General features: G+C 50.1%; 1 protein-coding gene across 1 annotated transcript; it reads right to left on the reverse strand.

Moving 5' to 3' along the window:
• Nucleotides 1-5,090: 5,090 nt before the first annotated feature.
• On the reverse strand, nucleotides 5,091-17,057 carry LOC125353754 (zinc finger protein 248-like). Its single transcript, XM_048349409.1, has 4 exons — nucleotides 17,049-17,057; nucleotides 12,383-12,509; nucleotides 11,363-11,531; nucleotides 5,091-6,231 (listed from the first exon to the last, which is right to left on the reverse strand). The coding sequence occupies exons 1-4, from the start codon at nucleotides 17,055-17,057 to the stop codon at nucleotides 5,091-5,093; spliced, it is 1,446 nt and encodes a 481-aa protein (XP_048205366.1).
• Between the last annotated feature and the right edge of the window lie 515 nt (nucleotides 17,058-17,572).

Genomic DNA, 17,572 nt, shown 5'->3' on the forward strand with positions numbered 1-17,572 from the left:
CACAAGGGGAAGTGGAGCACAGAGAGATGAAGTCATTTGCCATGCAGCTATTAAGTAGCTGAAACAAGTGACCTCTGACCTTGGGGCCAGCATTCTGGAAGCCACTACAGGGCTTTTCTTTCGGTCTAGAGTGCCCCCCGCCCTAATGATGAGATTCACTGCAAGACGGCACACAAAGAAGGATTCAGGAATGTCTTCTTCTTCTTCTTTTGGTGGTATTAGGGACTGAACTCAGAGACTCCTGATTGCTAGCGAAGTACTCTACCACTTGAGCCATGCCCCCAACGCTTTTTGCTTTCGTTTATTTTTAGAAAGAGTCTTGTGGTTTTGCCTGAGTTGGCCCAAAGCTTGACTCTACTTCTTGAGTGGCTGAGATTATAGGCATACACTACTATACCCTAGCTCAGTGATGCTGGAAAGAACACTGGTGCTGGGACTTGGTGAGCGGGTGGCTTCTCCAGCTCACCGCAGGGAGGCTGCGTGTGTCTGAACAGACGTTGCCAGGCAGAGCTGGCTTCGCCCCAGGGAGCTGCTTCTCCAGCAGTAAGAACTCAGTGACAACAGGAGCAAGCAATCTTAATTAGTAATGTACAACATTAGCAATCGGTGAGGAACAAGTCCCAGCAGTGCAGAACAGCAGCTCCTGGAGAAGGCCCTCCAATACAGCCCCACCGCCCCTCCTGATGTGACCACGGTCTTGCTCCTTCCTTCCCAACATGGGGGGGAGGTGAAGAAGACAACAGGGCTGCCAGGAAGTGAGGACGCCACTCGGGACACGGACTCAGCTACCTGAGATGGAAGTGTACTGGAGCTCGAACTCAGGGCCTGGACACTCTTCCTTAGCTTTTGTTCTCTACCACCTGAGCCATAGCTTCACTTCTGTGTGCGCGCGTGTGTGCATGCGTGTGTGTGTGTGTGTGTGTGTGTGTGTGTGTGTCTACTTGGAGATAAGAGTCGCCTTGACTTTCCTGCCCAGGATGACATCCAACTTCCATCCTCAGACCTTTGCCCCTTGAGTAGCTAGGATTACAGAAGTAAGCCACCAGGGCCTGGCTAAGATTCTTCATAAACTATCCAGCCTGTGGGTAATGTTGTCATAGCAGTAGAGAAGCAGAATTCTCCCACAATGCGGCGGCGGGGGGGGGGGGGGGGAGTAATGGAAGAAGTGAAATCATCAGTGTTGGGAGCCACAGAGGATAGATGCTAAGTTCCCCTGTCTGATTAATGAGACTCATGGGAGGAGAGACTAAAAACAGGCAGAGTCCCGAGGGCAATTGTCTCTCAGCATCCCATCCACCTTACTTTAGGATTTTCTCCCATTGCGATCACGAGCATGATAGGTGTGAACATCCACCTCCATTCTGCTCCTTCATCTCCATGGGACGATTCCCGCGCGTGGGTCTGCTGGGTGAGAGATCGCGCAGGCACCGAGCTGTGATTCTGACAGACATTCCCAGATGGCTTTGCAACAAGGTGCCGGGGCTGGGGCGAAGCACGTCCCTTCCCAGTCAGAGCCGGTGTGAGCTCACTGGTTCTGTGAGGTGCTACGAGGGTTTGGATTTGCATTTCCCTCCCGCGGCGACTCTGCAACTCTGTACACTTAGTCACCACTTGGATTTGTTCTTCTATGAATCGTCTAATGATAGCATTGGATCATTTTTTATTCAGATACTGATTCTGCAGCAGCTCTGTGCTTAAGAAGATATCAAATCTTTATCTGATTCTTGGTCTGCACGTGGAGAGAAAGCTCTCTTGAGATGCAGGGTTCTAAATTATCATGGGTCTATTTAGATATCTAGGTCTGTTTTTTGGGTTTTTTTTGTTGTTGTTTTTGGTATTGGTACTGGGGCTTGAACTCATGGCCTGAGCTTTTTCACTCAAGGCTCTACCACTTGAGCCACAGCTCCACTTCCAGCTTTTTGGTAGTTAAATGGGGATAAAAGTCTCCCTGACTTTCCTGCCTTGGTTGATTTCAAACTTCAATTCTCAGATCTCAGCCTTCTGAGTAGCTAGGATTGCAGGCATGAATCATGAATGCCTGGCCTTTAAGTTTTTAACTGGAAGTCAAGCCTGGAATTCATTTTTCTAATAGTATAAGACAGAGTCTTGATTTCATTTGCTCTATCTTAGCAATGTGCCATACACCCGCCACAAGCTACTGAACACTTGACATTGCCCTGCTCTGAGTTGAAATGGACTGAAGTCTAAAACACACACTGAATTTCCAAGATTTAGTAGACCACACTTATAACTACCATATTGGTTATATGCTGAAGGCTTTTGGATGTGCTGGATGAAAACAAATATCATTAAAATGAATTTCAGATATTTTATTGTACTGCTTTGAATGTAGCCACTAGAAAAAAATTAATTATGTGTGTAGCTGACATTGTATTTCCTCCGGACAGCTTACATTCTATTTCCCAAAGTCAGCTGTGACAGAGTTACTGACGAACCTTTCTTTATTCTTTTCCACTATCTTTAATCCTCCCTACGGAGCAAATTAGACTTTGTCAGAAAACCACGCAGATATCCAGGTACAAAGAACAAAGAAAAGGTTTATTGCCTGCAAAGGGAGCGGCAAGATCCCTTCTCACAAGAGAAGAAGTGTCAGCTATTGTCTGAGGTGACCTATGTAACTTACGAGGTCTTGGAGGCAGAGACCCTGGTGTGGACGTGTGGACCAGGGGCTTCATGGTGGGCTAGGATTTATGGCTGCTGCCCAAGGAGTAGATAAGGGGTCTTGCAGCTGTCCAGGCCTGAAGGTCATTCTAAGTGGATCTTGTTGCCTTATATGGTTGTAGCTGCCCCAAAGGAGTGCCGTCTCAAGGCAAAGGGCGGGGGGGAGGCTGATTATTCAGTGTCTTTACTAAATGAACCTAGTGTTGCCCAGGAAAGGAGCATGCTAAGCCATGACAGAGGAGGCTACTGGGCCGGTACTCCCCGTGCGGGCTGACCTGCTTTGTCTTACGGGAGACCCCTGTCTTGTTCACTTCCATGCATTCTGCAATGGCCCTTTTCCAGAGTTGGGTCACCGGGTAGTTCACAGGGACAAGCCCCGCCTCTCCAGGGTGGGAGCTGGACCGGAATTGCCATCTCCCCTCCTGGTTCAGATGTGCAGATGTGACCTTTGTGGAATGGATTGGATGTGAGCCACAAGCTAAATCGAGTTCTGCTTGAAGATTCCATTTCCATCACCCCTGGGTGGCAGGGGCAATCGTCTCTGATGGCTGCAACCCAGAAGAGGATGCTATGCCAAGTTCTGGCCACTAGAAGGCGGCAATAGCAGGGCAGGTTCTTCAGCCCTGGGTACTACTTGGGGCACAACTTACCTTGAGTCTGGCTTAATTAGCCTTTCCAACAATACTGTCAAATACTATCTTCTTCAAAATTTATTTTGTTTGTTAGACAATTTAGCTATGTAAGCCTGGGCTGGTCTAGAACTCCTCATCCTCCTCCTTCAGTTTCCCCAAGTGGTAAGGTGACAGCCATGAGCCACCATATTTAACAACACCATATGTATATGTATATGTGTGTGTGTGTATATATTAGAATAATAAATGTACTCTTTTCTTTACCATCCAACCCAGCTTCTATCACCTGCCTATGGAACCATGATATATTGGTTAACTCAAAGAAGTGTGTTTTAGATTTCTTATCTGTTATCCCACCTATTTCTTTTTTTTTTTTTTTTTTGCCAGTCCTGGGCCTTGGACTCAGGGCCTGAGCACTGTCCCTGGCTTCTTCCCGCTCAAGGCTAGCACTCTGCCACTTGAGCCACAGCGCCGCTTCTGGCCGTTTTCTGTATATGTGGTGCTGGGGAATCGAACCTAGGGCCTCGTGTATCCGAGGCAGGCACTCTTGCCACTAGGCTATATCCCCAGCCCCTATCCCACCTATTTCTAAAAAAAAAAAAAAAAACTAAAAAAAACCTATCTTCTATTTTCATGAGTTTTCTTTCCCTACATTTTTCAACTTATTTTCTTGTTCTTTTCCTATTTCTCCAGGAGAGTCTAGTCTTAGCCTGGGAGTTTGAAACCAGAGCCTGGGGTAAGAACTTCAATACTAACCCCTTGTGGAGGGGTGCAGCCCCAGAGAGAGAGCAGGGAAGAGAGCAGGGAGGCGGCGAGGTGCCGCCGGTCGCTCTGCCCCACTGCACCTTCAGAGTGCTGGTGTGAGTCACTGTCTTGGAGCATCTTGAGGACAGGGGCGTGGGGGAGAATTTGTCACTGCCCCTCCCCGGCCCCTACCTCATCTCCTCTGGTTCCAAGTCGGCCTTTGGTGTGGCCAGCCTGCACCAGCGGGCCTCTTCAGACCCCAGAGGGTGGCTCCGAGCCTCTGCACGGCCCTGCACGCGCGGCAGTGGCATGGGAGGGACCCTCCAGCCTGCAGCGTGCTCGGTGCCCTGGCTCCTGCCAGGGGTGAGCTTGCTGTCCCCACCAGCATTGCGGTGTGGTACTCAGCCCCTGCACCAAGACCCACGTCTGCCTCATGTCCCCTACTGGGGGCACTGAGAGAGTCATTTCTTCCGCAAGAAGAGGGCGGAGCTCAGTCCTCCAGGGAGGGAGCCTATGACAGTTTGCGGGGGGAAGGGGATTTCTGCCCATACTAGGCCTTGAATTCAGGGCCTGGGCACTGTCCCTTCGCTTTTTCATTCAAGGCTGGCACTCTACCACTTGAGCCATAACCCCACTTCTTCTTGGTAGTTCATTGGCGATAAGAGTCTCGTAGACTTTCCTGCTCAAACTGGCTTCAAACCGCCATCCTCAGATCTCAGCCTCCTGAGGAGCTAGGATGACAGGCGGGAGCCCCTGGCACCCAGCTTAGTTCTTACACATTTTAAACAGGGTCACCAAGCCACATTTCCTACTGCTCGCACTGGTTCTGTGTTAGTGATTCACCTTTTCCCTTCTTGCAGGAAATCTAACCTCTGAGCAGTATTTCCACAGGTCATTTCCAGCCGCGTTCCTCAGTACTGGTTGAGAGTAGTCACATGATCAAGCCCCTCACGTGACTGCACATCTGGCTTCATATCCCAGCTCCTATGCGTGACGCCTATTTAGGAAGCCTTTGCGGCCCGTGCTGGCGCGTTAAGGTTTCTGCACTCTGGTTTTGCTGGCGGTCGGTGCGTTTGGCTGGCTGCAGGATTCTTTCTGCGCGGGGAAGGTACCAGTGGACGTTTTCTTCTTGTGTGTCTTTCTCTGGTGTTTGGTGAGAGCTGACCTCTGGCTGAAGTTCTTCCTGCATTCATCACATTCATAGGGCTTCTCCCCAGTATGGATTCGCTGGTGCTTGGTGAGGGCTGACTTTTCGTGGAACGTTTTCCCACACGTGGGGCATTTGTACGGGTTTTCTCCTGTGTGAGTTCTCTGATGCACAATGAGGTTGCATTTCACACCGAAGGACCTGGAGCATTCGCCACAGGCATAAGGTTTCTCTCCCGTGTGGGTCCGCCGATGCTGGGTGAGGTTGGATTTCACACAGAAGCCCTTCCCGCACTCGCTGCACCTGTACGGCTTCTCGCCCGTGTGAGTTCTCTGATGCACCGTGAGCGCCGACTTCTGGCAGAAGGACTTCCCGCAGTGCGGGCAGGCGTGCGGCTTCTCTCCCGTGTGCGTCCTCTGGTGCTCCCTCAGGTTGGACCTCACCGAGAAGGATTTCTCACACTGGCTGCACTCGAAGGCTTTCTTCCCCGTGTGCGCGCTCTGGTGTTGGGTAAGGCCCGCTTTGTTTCCGAAGCTTTCCCCACACTGATCACAGGGGTGGGGCTTCCGCTGTCCGGCCCCGCGTGCATTCCCGCTCCCTTCCCGCTCCTCAGGGGCTTTCTCCACGCGTGTTCGTCCCTGCGGAGCGCGCTCAGGCTCCGCAAGGAAGGTTTTCTCGTCTTGACGGCCGGGAGGGATTTTCTGTCTTGTGCTCTTCCTCTTGCTGGGAGTTGGGTGTGGTCCCTGCGAGGCGCCGGCCTTGCTGGAGCCGGAGCGGGGTGCTCGTGCCGTAGGAGTGTCCCCGTGTGCACGTGCGTTTTCACGCAGGGACTCCGCACCTCTCCAGTGGTCAGAGGCTGGTTCAGGGCCATCCCCGCCGCCCGTGCCCGTCCTTTTACATCGGGGAGGGCGTGGCTTCCTTGCAATGCCCTCCACACACTTGGTGCATTCACAGTGAGTTGTGAGATGTCTGGGCTTGCTGCATGGGGACTTCACACTCCGGCCCGACTCACCTGGGTTCCTTTTCCTAAAGGTTTTTGGGCCAGAATTGAGCTCTAACGGTTTCCTGGGGGCTCGTCTGCGGTGGTTACCTGCGGATGGTTTCTCTCCTGTGCCAGCTCTTTCCCATGCAACAGAGGCTGGCTTTCTGTGCAAGGCCTTCCCACAATTTGTACCATCAAGGAGTTGCTCCCGAGACATATTTTTCTCATGATGAATAAGGTCCTCATCACAACTGTGAGATTTCGGGGTTCGATGCATTTTACAGGGCTGCCTTCCTGTGAGTGTTTCCTCCAGCTTGGTATCAGGGGACCCACCTCCTTTAACATCCAGGGGCTTTTTCCTTACATGGTTTCCATGACGAATGATTAATTCTGAACTGCTTTTCAAGCTTGTTCCAAATGAGTCACACTTATGGGCTATTTTTCTTGAGGATACTGGATTTGTGGTTATATTAACTATCTCTCTTAAGGTCTTATTTCTTTCTTTTGTCAGTGTTTCGTTGCGGATGAATAAAACTGGTCTCAAATATTTCTCTTCACTTTCTTGGATTTCTACTTTCACGTTATTGGAACTCTGGGATTCTAGAAATATGAAAAATAAACTTTATGTTATAAATTTTTACAGAGGGTGTGTGTGTGTTATAAATCTTTACAGAGGGTGTGTGTGTATGTGTGTGTGTGTGTGTGCGCGCGCGCGCTAGTCCTGGGGCTTGAGCTCAGGGCCTTGGCATTGTCCTTGAGCTTTTGTTTGCTCAAGGCTAGTGTTCTACCACTTGAGCCACAAGCTCTGTGTTTAATTGGAGGTAAGACTCTTACAGATTTTCCTGCCTAGGCTGGCTTTAGAATCGTGATCCTCAGATCTCAGCCTCCTGAGTAGCTAGGATTACAGGTGTGAGCCACCAGTACCCAATTAGCATAGTTCTTAAGGATAGGTTTTTCTTTTCCCCTATGCTGAGTTGATTCTGGAGTTTTAGGAACACTCTCTTGGGAAGAGTGCAGTCCTAAGCAAACCTTTCTTCAAGGCTTTTGGTCGGGTAACAGGAATACAAAGACACACACTGCAATAGAAAAAGGGAAAGACCTGAACATAAGTGGTAGTAGTTTTGGCTTGTTACAAACATGGCCTCAAAATGGGCAAAGAACTTGAAATAAAACACAAAGAAGCGAGGGAAGGGGTGACATTGTCTTAAAAAGAAATATACTCGTCACTTGACTTATGTAACTGTAACCCCTCTGCACATCACCTTTATAACAACAATACATTTTAAGAAAAAAACACACACAAGGAATGGTGAACTAGGAACAGAGAATGGAAGATAGATACTTAAAATGGGGAAAGACAGGCAGCATTGAGCAGCAAGACAAAGAGGACGAAGGTTTTGTGTGGGTCAGAACCTCAGGGACAAGATCCTCACTCCTCTCTCCACAACAAATGACAGCAGCATCCTTATTCCGTCTATTCGATTCCGACCAGTCTCCTTTCTTCCGTTCTGTACTCCAATCCCCAAACCAAAGCTAGGAAAGCCCTCCTTTCCTCAGGCCTAAAGACCAGTCCCATCTCTCCATGTGACTGGGAAACCACGTCAGAGGAGTGTGCAAGGCACGCGGTTCACCTCCACACTCATGGTGGTGCCACAACCGATTCCATCAGCTACTCCACACGAATCTCTCCTGAGGACCATCTCGTTCCGTCTTTTAACTGCTGGTTTGCGTGACCCGCTGCTTACGCTCTGCCGCAAAACTGATTTAAAAAACAAACAAACAACTAGATGATATTTAAGAGCAGATTTAGGGTTATGGTAAAATGGAGTGGAAGGCCAGAGAAGTCCTGTGTGCCTCCGCTAGCCATGACAGGGCACACGGTTGCCACCCAGAGCCCTAGCTTCTTCCCCTGGGGCCCACCCCAAGCCCCCGCACGCTCTGTGGTCAGGACAGATGTGTAGTGACAGGTGTCCATCAAGCAGATCACACCCGGCAGCTTCGGGTCCTGAGAGTCTGTGAGAGTCTCCCATCCTCCACCCAGGCCTGGTCACCACCCATCCTTCTGACCTCCTCCAGGTTTGGCTTTCCACGAGGTTGGGAGAATACGGAGCATTTTAAAACTGGTTGCTTTCACTCTCCTTTTGTGTCTCCTGGGGCTCGACAGCGTACTTCTCTGTGGCCGGATGTGCCACGTCCGCTTATCCGTCCACCTCCCCAAGGGCACCTTCACCGAGCTGCCATTTTGGAAATGATGAATCAAGCCACTCTGTGCCTCCGTGAAGGTTTTAGATGAATGCAACTCTTTATGGCTTAGCTTTTACTGCTGGTTTTATGCCATGTTTTCTTCTTCTCTTTCCTGTAATAACTCAAGCACTTGGCTACTCAATGGGCTCCAAGGGCTTTTGTTAACCTTGGGGTTTTTCTTTGGTGGGGGGGTGTCACACTGGGGTTGGAATTCAGGACCTCACACTTACTAAGCAGGTGCCCTACCCCTTGAGCCTGTCTTCCCTTTTGGAAGTGGTCGTGTCTGTGATGGTGTCTTGCTTTTGAGTGTGGCTGAACTATAATTTTGGCTATGGGTGATTATTGTTATGTTCTTTATTCGCCTTTTATGTAGCAACATCAACTGTGCATTTAAAAGAATATGCATCACTTTCCTCGGGCCTGAATATACCTGCGATTCTAGATATTCACGGGGCTAGCCTGGGCATAAAAGGTAGCAAGAGCTCATCTCAACCAATAAGCTGGGCATAATGATACACACCTGAGGTCCCAGCTACTGGGAGGCACAGGCAGTAGGATCACAATCTGAGGGCAGCTCTAAGCAAAAAGCATGAGATCCTATCTGAGAAATAATTGATGCAAAAAGGGCCGGCAGAGTGGCTGAAGTGATAGAGTGTCTGCCTAGCAAGCAGGAGGTCCTGGGTTCAAGTCCTCGTACTGGCCTCCTCTACAAAGATGACTTCCGTGCAGTAGATAAAATAGAAGCCAATAGCTCACAAAGAAAATATGCTTGAGTTTCATACTGGGTTCTTGCACAAACATTCACTGTCCAAGTTCAAGAGATCATCCACAAGTCTACAAGTCTGTCTGCTCCTAGAAGAAGGGCTATTTAATTACAGACAGAGAGTTCACTGGATTTCTCCCTTGTTTTGTTCTGAGCTCCACTCAGCACCATGCAGCCTGTCCTGGCCACTCTCCGTTCTAGTGCAGTGAAGTTTACTTGTTCTGGTCCTGGTTTTTAAATGGTTGCGGCATTGGGGATTAAACCCAGGCACTGCTGCACGGGAGGCAAGCTCTCGCCCTCTTGAGCCATGGTCCCTAGCCCTTCTTTTTTTTTTTTGGCCAGTCCTGGGCCTTGGACTCAGAGCCTGAGCACTGTCCCTGGCTTCTTCCCGCTCAAGGCTAGCACTCTGCCACTTGAGCCACAGCGCCGCTTCTGGCCGTTTTCTGTATATGTGGTGCTGGGGAATCGAACCTAGGGCCTCGTGTATCTGAGGCAGGCACTCTTGCCACTAGGCTATATCCCCAGCCCCCCTAGCCCTTCTTAAAGTGAAACCTGTGAGTCCCATAAGTACGGTCTATACAATAAATTCGAATGTGTTTTCCAGAGCACTATCCTACACGGTTTATTTCTCTAGCTCCATGAGAAAGCCTGATTTTCACTGCTTTGGGCAGGTTTTCTAGCTTGAAATTTTATTATTTTTTCACATCGAGATTTCAGCTGCCTTCCTCCTTTGGTGAAAATGGAGTTGTTTTCATTTTCTTTGGGGTAATCTTCAGGAAAGAAGGGGCCGTGCTGGCCCTATATGCATCTCCATATTGTAATCTACGCCTTCTTCCTTACCTCCTCGATCCGGGGGCTCGGGGACGGCCTCTCTGCCTCCCTCCCCTCCCCTCCCCCAACCCCCAGCACCCTGGATGGGTGGTGCTCCACTTTCTTGCTGTGCTCTGCATGTCTGACCTTCACCTACAACACTTAAAGGTGTTCTCTTTGACCTGTTATCGTACCTACTCATTTTCTAAGTTCCTCTTCGGGTCTGTAAGCCATCCCCACCGCCCTGAATTTTCTCCCATCACACCAAACACAGTCTTGTCTCAGAGGCTTGGCATCCGCTCTTCTCCTAGTCTGGAAATCGCTCAGACAACCCATAGCTCTCTCCGTCCCTTCAAAATCCCATTCAAGCTGGGTGCCAGCAGCTCACACCTGTAATCCTAGCTACTCAGAAGGCTGAGATCTCAGGACTGTGGCTCAAACAGAACCCATGCGAGAAAGTCCAGGAGATTCTTATCATTAGCAACCAAAGAGCCTGAAATGGAACTGTGGCTCAAGTGGTAGCACATCAACCTTGAGTGAAAAAGTTAACAGACAGTGATCAAACCCTGAATTCAAGTCCCTGTACACACACACACACACACACACACACACACACACACACACACACACCCTTCTACCCACTGTTCCTGTTCAAAGGCTGACTGCCTAAAAGATCTGATCTCCCTTCTCAAACACACATTTGCCCTGTGGTTATCACCCACCTTTCCTTCTTCATGGTGCTGACTCGTAGCTGCCCTGTCTGTACTGACTGACCACTGCCTGTTGAGAAGAATGGGGTGCTGCTTCTGCACCACCCACACCTGGAAAGAAACTGGTGTAGAACAGATGCTACATGCGCATTTGTTGCATAAAGGAATGTGTGAACAAATGAGTGCTTGACCCTGGAGAGAAAGATGAATAATGGCTGCACAGAGTGAAGATAGAAACAGGTGTCTGGAATGAAGAAAGCAGCATGTAGGTTGTGTAGAAACCAAGCAAACCTCTCCCAAAAAGTCAAGTCGAGACTGGGCACCAGTGGCTCACACCTGCAACCCTAGATACCTCAGGTGGCTGAGATTTGAGGCTCAAGGTTCAAAGCCATTCCTAGCAGAAAAGTCCGTGAGACTCTATCTTCAATTAATAACCAAAAAGCCAGAAGTAGAACTGTGGTTTAAGTGGTAGCCTTGAGTAAAAAAGCCTGTGCCCTGAGTTCAAGCAACAAGACTGGCACACACACACACACACACACACACACACACACGACAAAGAATGACATTTCGAGGTCTGAGATCTGAGGAGTGCCATCACCTTTATCCACTCCCTTCTCAAAGCGCAGAGCCTCTCAGGGAGATTCTAACCGCACCACAGAGCCCACACCTGGACGGCCAGGAGAGCGCGTCTCCCTGCTCTTCCTGCTTGACCGCAACTCACCTGGGTGACCGTGACTCGGGGGTTCCCTCTCCATTAGCCACGGCTCCTCCTCTCGTTCCAGCTTGCGTATCAGCTGAGGTTTGGTAATGCAGAGCCCTGGGAGGAGGAGCAACAGGGGACTTGCAGAATGGCTTAGGGTTTGGGCCCTCAGAAGTACAGGCAGACTAAGCACCTGATGACAGAGGCTTTCTGGGTTTCATCGGAGCCGGAGCCGGCAGCCCGGTGTCCCGTGGCGGGGTGCGTGTGTGTGTGTGTGTGTGTGTGTGTGTGTGTGTGTGTGTGTGCTAGCTATCTTGCTGGGGAGGCGGGCAGCTGGAAGGCCCAGCCACCAGAGAAGTGAGGATGTAATGTTCTCTGCAGTGCCCTGAAAGTATCTTAGGACCCCCATATCCCAAAACGCATCACTCGGTAAGGATGTGGGCCCCAAAGACAGGAAATGTGGGCTCCTGGGAGTCACAGGAGGCTTCCCCTGTGTGTGTGGGTGCTGGTGTCGGGGAGTGTGGGTCTGGGCTCACCCAGTGTGTATGGGTGCTGGGTATGGGGGGGTTGCAGAGCTGGGCTTGCCTAGTGTGTGTGGGTGCTAGACATTGGGTTCAGGGCCAGGCTAGTATGTGTGGGTGCTGAATTGGGGCGGGGGGGCTGGCTTCTCTCAGTGTGTGGGTGCTGGATTTCGGGGGCAGGGCTGGGCTTACCCAGTGTGTGTGGGTGCTGGGCATTGGGGGGCTGGCCTCGCCCAGTGTGTGTGGGTGCTGGGCATTGGGGGGCTGGCCTCACCCAGTGCGTGTGGGTGCTGGATGTCGGGGGCAGGGCTGGGCTCACTCAGTGCGTGTGGGTGCTGGGCATTGGGGGGCTGGCCTCGCCCAGTGCGTGTGGGTGCTGGGCATCGGGGGGCTGGCCTCGCCCAGTGCGTGTGGGTGCTGGATGTCGGGGGACGGGGCTGGGCTCACCCAGTGCGTGCAGGTGCCGGTAGTTGTCCAGCATCACGTCCCTGTACAGAAGCCTCTGGGCGGCGTCCAGCAGCTGCCATTCCCTCCGGGTGAAGTCCACACGCACGTCTCCGAACAGCACTGGCCCCTGTAACCATGGGGCGTGCTCAGTCTGAAGTGCTCCAGACAAGATGCCGCGAGGAACTGGCCGGGCCCGGACTCCCCACTCCGTTGGTGCTCACCAGAGGCCACAGCGCGGCTGACAGCACCACCTTCCTCCCGTGACACTTTGCAGGAGGGGCAGAGTCATCACCCAACCCCTAGGCCTCTCTGTGTATTCATAAATTCGCGGAGTAAACCGCAGAGGCATTTGAGATTCCCCCTGCAGGCCTGGACGCCTGTGTCTGAGGAGAACTCAGTGAGCGGAGAGAGGCGGAGCTTGCACACGCTAGCACGGAGGATTCTGAGGGGGTCGGTGGAATTCACAGGGGGGCTCTGGTGGCAGGTGGCACGGAGCCCTGGCACTCAGGGGAGAGATCTTGGATCTGGACACCAGTGCATCTCTGTGGGAGCCCAAGCCATCCCTAGAGGGGCCCACGGGGAGGGGCAGGCCTGGCACCCGCAAGGAAAACAGAACCAGCGGCCTCCGGGGCAGCTTCGAGCCCAGCCGAGGCCTGCAGTGGAGCCCTACGCAGCTGTGCAACAGGAGGGCCGCCTTGGAAGACACAAGTTCAAGAGCAAGTGACCTCCGGGGGGTTGAGCCCTCTGCCTCCAAAACAGCAGCAGAGAGAAGCAAACACACTGCGTCCGCCATAAACACACTGCGTCCGCCAGAGAGGCATGCAGGGCCAAGGGTCAGAATGGGAGCAACATTAGTCAGTCTGTGGGAGACACACAGGGGGAGGCGCCCGCCTCTTGCAGAGCCCAGCAGGGGTGGGGGGGGCGGGGGGGCGGAGGCTGGAGCTGAAGAAGGCACATGGTTAGCAGAAGGCTGCTGGGAATTCTTGGCGGAACCTGACCCTGGATGGTTGATGTGCCCCAAGAGTCTGTGAGAACTTGCAACCCAAGAGAGAAGCTGAGCCTTGCGCCCCATGCCCACGGCGTGGATAAAGAACTGCTCCCCGCCTCCCTGTCCCTATCCGTACCTCTAAGAGCAATGAATGTCTGAAGATGAATAGTTCCCACAATTCATAGGGAAAGTGCCATGGAAACAGAGCACCGTGCTGAGAGAGCTCGCACCAGCAATCTAGATGAATCCGGTGAGCTCGCACCAGTTTCTAGACCAATCCAGTGAGCTCTCTGCTTCCAGATTCTCCTGGAAAACACTGGAGGGGACACCAGCCCCCTAAAGAACACATCAGGAAGAGACTGTAGCCGGGCACTGGTAGCTCACTCCTGTAATCCTAGCTACTCAAGAGGCTGAGATCTGAGGACTGCACTTCAAAGACAACTGAGGCAGCTAATCATGAGACCCTTTGGGGGTTTTTGTTTTTATTTTGTTAGTCTTGGGGCTTGAACTCAGGGCCTGGGTGTTGTCTCTGAGCTTTTTTCAACCAAGGCTAGTACTCTATCACCTTAACTTCCTGTTTTGGGGCGGTTATTTGGAGATAAGAGTCTCATGGACTTTCCTGCTGCGCTGGCTTTGAACCCTGATTCTCAGATCAGTACATTATATACATTTATGAAAATGTCATAATCAAACCCATCAAAATGTACTGAAAAAGGGAAGAGGCTTGGAGACTGCTGAACAAATTTAATGTAAAGAAAATGAATGGCCTAAGAGATAAGCACAGAAACGAACAGATTAGTAATGGTGAAAACAAATTTAGATAAGATATTGAAGAGAACAACATTTAAACACTCAAATTCATAATCCCAAGTTGATGTACGGAGAGTCTTTCTTCCATGAAATGAGAAAAGTTTACTATAAGAAAAGAAAAGGATCACAGATATTAAATATTTTGTTGATGATCAGGGAAAGAACCAAACCAGAACTCTGCTGAGAAGGCTTTGGGTCTGCATGAATGAATCTCTCCGAGTATAGACCAGGGACTCAGAAAAATGGAAATAATGAGGTAAAGCCAAGGAGCACAGAGAGTAGATTGAGGAGAGACTCCAAGGAGACTGTCAGTATAGAGGACAAAGAGAAAGGCAGAAGGAAGGGAGAGATCAAAACACCTCCGGGCATGTGAGTCTTCATGTTGTTAGCACAGTGGATTTACTAAGCAGACTGAAAAAGGAACAAATAAACAGATGCTGCATAGTAAAGAAATATATATATACATATATATATATATATATATTGATTATAGTTTCATACGGAGCCACACAGGGTGGGTGCCTCCTGGAGAGCCCCTACCACGGAGGGCAGAGTTGGGCAGGGGTGTCACCTCGCTCATTTGAAATGAGGTCCTAAAGTCAGCCTTTGAACCCAGGGGACACCTGCCGCTCTGGGAGAGCCGGGAGTGGCACTAGGGGGCAGCAGAGGGCACAACCTGCCTTCGTTCTAGCTAAGAAGGGTGGTCAGAGTTAGTCATGAAAATAGGGAACAAGGAACCTGGAAAGAGATTGTAAGTGGAGGAGGGGCAGGGGAGGATGAATGGAAACGGGAACAGGGGGCAGACTCCGCAAGAATACGCCATGTGCATACGCGTTACAAGGAGGTGGGAACTGACGTGAGTCTGGGGGACGGAACAGATGGGATGGGGGGGGGGTGAGGATGCAGGGGAAGAGATGATCAAGCAGCACTGACCACTTAGATGGACATGATAAAATGTAACTCCCTTGTAAAACCTTTGGAAGTTTAGAAAATGAAAACAAGGGCTGGGGATATGGCCTAGTGGCAAGAGTACTTGCCCCGTATACATGAGGCCCTGGGTTCAATTCCCCAGCACCACATATATAGAAAATGGCCAGAAGTGGCGCTGTGGCTCAAGTGGCAGAGTGCTAGCCTTGAGCAAAAAGAAGCCAGGGACAGTGCTCAGGCCCTGAGTCCAAGCCCCAGGACTGGTCCAAAAAAAAAAAAAAAAAAAAAAAAACACAAAAAAAAGAAAATGAAAACAAATGAAGAGAGAGTGCAGTTGCATTTGAACTTCTGATGAAAGACAAATCCCTTCCGAGTGTGGGAAGTGCCGTGATTGAGGTGTCTTATTTGGCAACCATTGCTAAGAGATCTCCGTTCCAAGTTCATGTGCAGGCTGGAACATACAAAGATAACCATGGGCTCTCAAAAATGGGCGGAAAACTTAGAGTGTACTTGGAAAGTCCCCAATCTGATCCAATTCCAGGGTGTACCCTTTGAACTTTTTCAGCCAGGAGCTTTGGGAAATCCTTGTAGCTGCCAGTAAAAAGGGTGTAATTAAAGTGTCTACCCAACTCTACCCTGCTGGAATCATGTGAGAAAATCCAGGTAGGGGCTGGGGCTATGGCCTAGTGGCAAAGAGTGCTTGCCTCATATACATGAAGCCCTGGGTTCAATTCCCCAGCACCACATATACAGAAAACATATACAGGAATGGTGCTGTGGCTCAAGTGGCAGAGTGCTAGCCTTGAGCAAAAAGAAGCCAGGGACAGTGCTCAGGCCCTGAGTCCAGGCCCCAGGACTTGGAAAAAAAAATAAATAAAGTAAAATTTAAAAAAAAAAGAAGAAAATCTAGGTAGGTGGTTTAACAGTGGCAAGCCCTGAATTGTGGAGACTATTATGGCAGATCAACGATTACAATTTTGTTGCTCTATCTCCAACTTCGGGGTGGAATAAACAGTCATAAAATACTACTCAAATTGAGATGATTATTGTTCAAGTAGCTAGAGTGATGCAATTGCTTGTAAAGGCTTCCAGAATAATATTGATTGCATAAACGAAAAAAAGAAAGCGAGAGAAGAACAGCAGCTAGATGATTTGCAGAAAACCCAAGGCGTGGACAGCCGGGCCTGCTTAGGTGGTAAGAGAGGCGCAAGCTACACAGCATAGGTGGCCAATAGTGGAGCAAAAATAAAATGTAGACCTTCAAAGCTACTGGAAGAGGAAAAAAAACAAAAAACAAAAATAATCATGTAGGGGAAAGAATGAGCAAATGAAGAAAAACAATCAACAAGCAAGCATGGCTACCCAAATCCAAACGCGTACCTGTCCCAGAAAACATGGAGGGACAAGAAACAGCGGGGTGACAGAGGAAGAGTGTGGTGGAAACAGAACAGGGAAATCTTTTGAAATTGTACTCGGAAGCAGAGAATAAAGGGGTAAAAGCGAGTGGGGAAGATCTGCTGGAAAGCCGTGTATGTGTGTGGGGCCATGTCACAGGGAAAGCCCCCTCTTGGGTAGTGAATACATGCGAACAAAAAAGGAAAACAGAGAAGTGAACCATTCACCTGAGACGCGTCCATTCTCCTCAGCTCCTGGAAGTTTAGGACGGCGAAGGCAGGCAGGGCCACAGGGAAGGGGCGCCGAGGTCAGGAGTGACACGGTCAGTGGTCAGCCTTCAAGGTCACCTTGTGCCTCTTGGAAATCCACACATCCCGCTGACAAATGGCCGTCTGGTGGGAGACTGGGAGACGCTGCTTGGTGTCACTTACAGACCGCAGAAGGGGCAGGCAGACCCGTGCTGCGAAGCTATGGCAACCTTGGTGTCATTGCGTGGAGTTCGGAGAACAGGCTTCCCATGGCAGAGGATAAACAATGGTCCCTTACAATTTCCATGCCCTCTTCTGGTCTAGCACACACACACACACACACACACACACACACACACACGCACACACACACATGCACACACGCACACATGGAGTCCAACCAAGATCTGAAGGGTGAGATGCCAGGACTTTAGTCCAGCCTTAAACATGTTACATACTGCTATTCACTTTAAAACTTATCATAGGAAGACAAGTACAAGGGAGAAAGTATACAGACGTGCATGTGTGCGTGCTCACGTGCATGTGTGACAACATAATTGTCACGCAGACAATATAATTGCTGAATATAATTGTTGAAGCTGTCATAAGTGCTTTGGAGTTACTTTAGTATTTTCCTTACTTTTGTATGTTTTGACTATTCCCATAATAAAAGACATAGAAGTGAGGTAACAAAGACCTTACAAAGATCTGCTCCTTTACTTCTCTACAGATATTTTTAATGCTTGGAGGTTAAAAAAAAAATGAAAGGAACTACTGACAGCAGAGACAGAGACACTTTAAAGGAGTCTATTATTTTAAGTT

The sequence above is a fragment of the Perognathus longimembris genome, chromosome 6, assembly GCF_023159225.1.
Source record: "Perognathus longimembris pacificus isolate PPM17 chromosome 6, ASM2315922v1, whole genome shotgun sequence".
NCBI lineage: Eukaryota > Metazoa > Chordata > Mammalia > Rodentia > Heteromyidae > Perognathus > Perognathus longimembris.